Genomic DNA, 6,186 nt, shown 5'->3' with positions numbered 1-6,186 from the left:
GGACCCTGGGATCATGACCTGAGCTGAAGGCAGACACCCAGGTGCCCCTACTTTCTAATTAACAGAATAGAGCAAACGGTGCCTTAGGCTCCTGCCTTGGAGACAAAGAGCCATAGCTACGAAGCTGCTCTAGGTCTTGGATACTTACGTGATCAGAATGGACTGGTTCTCACGATCTGCCAAAGGAAAAAAATGAAAGAGTTGACAGCAATATGAAGAGCTTCCCCAGCCCTCTGCCCCTTGTCAAGCAGTCACGGTTCGCTACGCCAGGCCTCCTCCCTATAGCATTTTGTGTGGTCCTGGGGGCGGCTGGAAGAGCCTCCTTCTTGACAGCGACACTCAGACGTGAAGCCTCTGCTTTGAACCAACCAGCGGCTTTTCATCCCACCGGGTTGAACTATGTGAAATTGTCAATCTTCCTCTTCGCCCCCCCAAAATGTTGGTTTCATACGGTTTAATCTATGCTTGTGTTTAATCCAAACTTCCTAGCAGAGCCTGCCATCCCTAAAAGATCTGGCCTCTTCCAGCCTCTTTAACTACCCCTCCCCTCTTCCCTTTGCGTGGGGGCCCCTCCATGGCATTCCCCCTCCCAGAGACTCACCCGTCAGCATGAACTGATAGGCGTTGTCGGAGATGGAGAAGATGTGGGGCGGGGCCTCCTGGCGCTTCTTGCCTCGGTAGCCTTCCACCACCTCGGGGTTGTACACCGGCAGCCACTTGTAGGGGTTCACGGTGACGCAGAAGAGGCCCGAGTAGGTCTGTGGGAGTGGAAAAACCGCGTGCGCGTGTGCGAGTGTAAAGCTCTCTGCCGCTGTTATTCTGTCTCTTTACACTAAACTTGTAAAGGAGGGATGGGTTTCTCTTTAGAGATGAGACGCAGAGACGCAGAGGGGACCGGCCGGCCCTCCTGCGACTAGCAAGTGACCCTGCCCAGCCCCAGCCCTCGGCTGGCTCTCCTGCCCTGCTCCCTGCTTCCAGCCTCTCTTCTTCCTAATCCCACCTTCCTCCCTTACCCCCTGCCTTTCTCCTCCCCTCCTCCTCCTTTTCCTCCAGTCTCCCCTCTTCTGTTCAACAGCTGTGTCACACCCTGGTCACCCACATCTCCAGCCCACTGCCCCGACCGCCCCAGGGACCCTAGGCACTGACGTAGATCATCCAGGACGTGTAGCGGTCTTTGAGATTGTACAGCACTGCTGGCTCGTTCAGGTGCGTCAGCATGGCCATGTCCTCGATCCGGTCGAACTTGGGGGGGTTCATCGCATACACGTCCTCTGGTTTGACCACCAGGGTCTGAGTGGGGAGAGGTGCGGTGACTACCTTGTGTCCTCTGTGTGTCTTGCCCCTGTTTTCGTTTCTTTATTTGTCTCCCACGAAGAGCCCGGATCCCAAGGGGCAAGCCCTGGGGAGAAGGACCTTTGGACAGCGGAAGAAGACGGGGCCGGGGGCGGCTCACAAGGGCACCGGGAACGTGTGATTGTCTCCGTCACTCAGGGATTTAACCCTTTTCTCTCTACAGCGCTCCCATCTCTGGGCAAGGCGGGTGGGAAACCTGCCTTCTCCTGCCTTCAAGCAGGATTCACTTAAACCGCCCCATGCAACAAGCCCTTCTTGTGAAGGGTCTAGACCCCCTAGCTTCCCCCTTCCCTGCTGCTTTGCAAACCCACTCTCAGCCCCGACATCTGACATGTACAGAGAGCCCCCCTCTGGGAGCCTCAGGGGGTGGTGGCCTCGAAGGGCGAATCTCACTGCCTGCTTTCTTCACACCCAACCCAATGACACTATGCCCTCCTCCTTCAGATTTTCCTTTTTCTTCTTTTAATATTTTTTTAACTTTTCTCAGAACATTTCCAGATTCTTCTGGTCTCGATTTCAGAAGCTAGTGAAGTCCAGGATCTCACTACCGTGTTCTAGGACAGAACGTAGTAGGCTACGCTGCTCATGGCCTTCATGAAATAGGGAGGCTGCCATTTCACATGGAGCCTGTGGTCCACTAGGATCCCTTACTCACTTTCCCTTACTTCCTCAGCTAGACGGCTACTGCTAGCAGAAGTAGGGAAACCCAGGCTATCAAAGGAGAGTATTTTACTGAAGGATGTCTTCTCACTGTTGGGAAGCCCCACACCCTTGCGATGCCCAAAAGTGACATGAACATTGGCAAAGAGCGGCCACAACTGGGTTGTCCTTCTACCCTTCAACCCGAGGCCAACTTTCACTCTGCTGTCTCTGAGGGCACCTGGGAAGCCAAGGCAGGGAAGCCATGAGAGGCATCCAGGTGCCAGAGCCACCTCTGGAAGTGGCCGGGGTGGGCAGGTGCACAGACTTGGGGACCCTGCCGGGCAGACAGAGGGCCCCGGGGGCCTGCACAGGGCATGCAAGAGGCTTACCCGGTTGTCTTCGGTTTCCACCGTGACCTTCCCATCCTGGCTACTCTTAATTCTCCCCTTGGCGTATTCCTCCTTTGAGTCGACCACAAAGCAGTAGGTCTTGGCGTCAAAGGGCTGGTTCTGAGCCTCGATCCTCTCCTTTTCCGACTTGCGGAGGAAAGGAGCGGCGATGCCGAACACTTCCATCTCGGTGTCGCTACTCATGGTGCCGCTGGAAGGCAGATGGGCAGGTGATGCCCTGCCCGCTCCGCCTGCCCGCGGCACCCCGTGAGCAGAGGTCCAGCAGCCGGGCCGCCCTCCATCCCCCGGGGCTCCACCCACGGGACCCAAGTGCTGCAAAAATCACATGTACACATATTTGCCCTGTGGCTTTTCTTCGCAAAGGGCACAGAGCACAAGTGATCCAAGGTTTGGATCTGACCGTGAAGGGCCCCCAGGGATGAGTGCAGCTCCCGGGACCTCACTTTCCTGGGCTGCAAAACTCAGCGGTTGCCGAGGAAAGCTTTACAAGTAAACATTATAAAAAAATAACCGTTCTTCAAAGAGAGTGTGCTAAGGTGCAAATAGCTAAGGAATTTTTGGACCCTTCAGATTCAAGGTGGCTACGTCCTCACACAAGGAAACCAGCTTTGGCTTCCTTTAGTGGCTCAGACTGGAAGCAGCATCGGATGCCAGCATTGGTCTGGAAGTTTCCTCTTCCGCCAAAATTGTGCTTGTCCGAGCTCTCTCAGACTCCGCGCCCTCAAGGCCATTGGGAGGTGGGAGGAATGGGGAACCTGGGATTACCTGGAGACTTCCAACAGCCCAGGGACCTGATCAGCTTTCTCACCTGAATGGTCACACCCACAGGAAGGCAGCACAAAACAGCACCTGTGGAAAAATCAGACCTGCAATAAATAGGCAAAAGGCAGAGTCAGGACACGGGGGAGTGTCCGGTTCAGCTTTGAGCAGCTCTTGCTGGGATAACTACATAAGGACCAAGGCTGATCACTTAAGAAGAGCCTTGCCCCAGACGCAAGCTGGAGGAGCAAATGGGACACGACCCACAGGGAAGCCACTAAGGCAGGAAAACCCCAGCTGCCCCCACATCTGGCTCCAACCAGCAGTGCCTCCCAGGACTGCCCAGTACCGGGCAGTAAGGTCAGAATCCCCGAGAAGAACCTTGGGGTTCCAGCCAGGGTCAGGTCTCCTAGTCTTCGGTGGACAGAGAGATGTCTCTGACAGTGGTCATTGCCGCACAGCCAGCGTGGTCTTGAGGGGACGGGGTGCTGGAGAGGCACACAGCCCCGGTGGGGCGGGGGAGAGGGCAGGGGAAGGCACGGAGTATCCCTCTCCCCGGCCCTCTGCGTGGGTCAGAGCGGCCAAGGGAGAACAGCAGGCCACGGTGGACAGGCCTCAGTCCATGGCATGTGCAGATGGATCCTACCCAAGCGGGCACCCAAAGACGAGGTCATAGGGAGCGTGGGGAGGTGGCAGGAGGGCCTGAAGGACCCCTACCTCGGTGGGGTGCTGGAGGCAGAGGGGGATGGCCATTTGGGCCAGAGAGATCCAGCCTCACATCTAAGTGATCCTTACCAAAGCCAGGCAGGGCCACGCACTGCGTGCCCGGCCCCACCGAGCCGCTGTCCTCTGAAGCACAGAGACGGAAAACACGAGAGGGGCGCTGTGACTTACCTCCGCCCAGGAGAGAGGGAGCTACAGAGGGGCTGCGGCCGCCGGGGCTTTTATAGTTCCCCCTGCAACCCCACTGGCTCATTCCTTCTCTATATTTGGAAAGAGAGTGACCGACACCACAAGCTGAGAAGCAGCTCCTTCCTCACGTTTTTTGGTCGTTGCCAAGGGAAAGGTATATATAGAAATGAGCAGGATCCGTAACCATTTTCCAGCTGTAGAAGTGGGAAGTTTGAGATGCCTTTCTCTGGACTCGCTTGCCGTGCTGGGAGCAGCTGTCTGGCTGCCGAGGGCCTGATCCTGCGGGCGGCTGGGGCTTCGCAGTCAGTGCGAGTCCGGCCGCGGGCACAGAGCTCGGTCCGTCCCGCACACGGCACCGTGGATGCAACCCAGGAGGAAAGGCTAAAATCCCCTGGGGATGGTGAGCAAGACTGTCGTCCCAACACAGGGTTGTGTGCGTGTACAACTATGCCAGGAACAATAGCAACAACAACAACACTGATAATAGTAACACCTCCTCCTGCTCCCCGTTTACGGTGTAACTTTCCGTCTTACTAGTGTCTTTATTAACTTAATCCTTCTTGAAGCCCCAGGAGGACCAACAAGTGCACGACTGCCAGGGAGCTATTCCGGCAGCCAGAGTTCTCCGCGACAGCTGCGTGAGGGCCGGCTGTGTTAAGATGTATTACCAATCGGGGAGGACCAGCTGCCGGCCCGGGTGGGGGGCCGGGGGGAGCACTGGGGCCCGCAGGGGGAGCCCGCAGGGGGCTGTCTGACACCTGTGGCTGTTTTCCAAAGACTGGAAACATAAAACCTCAAGACCAGAGTAACGGTGGATTTGAAGCTTTCGCCCATTCTCGTTCGACTTTTTTGTTTGCCCCCCCGCCTTTTTCCTTGGCCACACCCTTGGGAGGGTGGCCGGGTAGGCATCCTGTGATTAACTGTAGCTAGAACTGTGGGTCAGCGTTCCCACTCGAGAACGGGAGCTGCGCCCTGACGACCCTCCCATCCCAAGCGCAGGCAAGGAGGCTGCGCAGAGAGGCGTGGGGCAGGGAAGGGGGAGCTGGGCCGCAGTCCCCGGATGGAGGGACACTGATGAAATGATGAAACACCCTCTGGATGCTGGTCCCTGCGTGGGGCACTTCGAGAAGATACAAAGGAAAGGAAGGGTAGCCTTGCTCTGAATAGCATACACTCTAAATGATGAATCAGTTGTGTTCAAAATTTAGGCAATTTCAGATCGTAGTAACACATTTGTGAGCGGCTCCTGGGACAGAAAGTTGCTACTCCACCAGCATGCCCCTCCAGCCTGCTGGGATGGCTGTGTTTCCCTGCCCCTTCTTTTTTTTTTTCCTTAAAGATTTTATTTATTTATTTACTTGAGAGAGAGAGTGAGCAAGAGAGAGAGAACACAAGCAGGGGGAGCGGCAGGCAGAGGGAGAAGCGACTTCCTGCTGAGCAGGGAGCCCAACTGGGTCTCCATCCCAGGACCCCGGGATCATGACCTGAGCCGAAGGCAGACATTTCACCGACTGAGCCCCCCAGGCGCCCCTTTCCCTGCCCCTTCTCTTCCAGTTTGGGCTAGGACGCCCTCCTCATGCAGGGAAAGAGCGTTGGCGCTCCTGGTCTCCATCCGTGCCCCGAAATACAGTGGTGTCCCTGCAGCCTGTCCTGTCTGCTCGTCAGTCCAAACTGCTATGCTGTCAGCTGGCCATCTCCTCTGGAGGCCTGGTTAGGATCGTGTCCCCTGGGAGCAGGGGTGTTAGCAAGGCCCAGGGGCCGAGTAGCAGTGAGAGGGTCGTGGGTAGGCAGGGCAGGCCACGCTGGGGGTGGGTCCTTGCTGTTCCTTCTCAAACACCGAGACTGGCTGGGAGGGACTGTGTGGGACTTTGGGGTTTCTGTTTTTTAGTCACCCGTGTACCCATCTCTCTGTCCAACCATATCCATACCCAGGAAATGGAGGGGACATAGTCATACAGGATTCCTCTGAGTGCCTTGTAAAAGAGCACTTGTCACACGGCCACATTTGGCACCAGCTTGGAAATGTCATTGGCCTCCGACCCCAGCTTTTCCAGAATCACCGGCCTCTCTCCCTTCTCTCCATCATGTTCGTGGTCATAGGATCTGAAGT

At 56.5% G+C, this 6,186-nt stretch overlaps 1 protein-coding gene across 1 annotated transcript in view; it reads right to left on the bottom strand.

The window, feature by feature from the left end:
- LOC102727749 (myosin-3) overlaps window positions 1-3,259 on the bottom strand; it is a 20,766-nt gene extending 17,507 nt beyond the window's left edge. The window contains exons 1-5 of the mRNA XM_006744781.3: window positions 3,214-3,259; window positions 2,385-2,595; window positions 1,147-1,290; window positions 602-758; window positions 149-176 (exon numbers count right to left, since the gene is read on the bottom strand). Coding sequence (XP_006744844.2) covers window positions 149-176; window positions 602-758; window positions 1,147-1,290; window positions 2,385-2,588 — 533 coding nt within the window. The 5' untranslated portion in view covers window positions 2,589-2,595; window positions 3,214-3,259. The remainder of the gene's footprint in view (window positions 1-148; window positions 177-601; window positions 759-1,146; window positions 1,291-2,384; window positions 2,596-3,213) is intronic.
- Between the last annotated feature and the right edge of the window lie 2,927 nt (window positions 3,260-6,186).

The sequence above is a fragment of the Leptonychotes weddellii genome, chromosome 15 (genome assembly GCF_054177405.1).
Source record: "Leptonychotes weddellii isolate Sample4059 chromosome 15, ASM5417740v2, whole genome shotgun sequence".
Classification (NCBI taxonomy): Eukaryota; Metazoa; Chordata; class Mammalia; order Carnivora; family Phocidae; genus Leptonychotes; species Leptonychotes weddellii.
The sequence above is the reverse complement of the archived record's forward strand: the minus strand, read 5'-3'. Positions and strand labels throughout refer to the sequence as shown.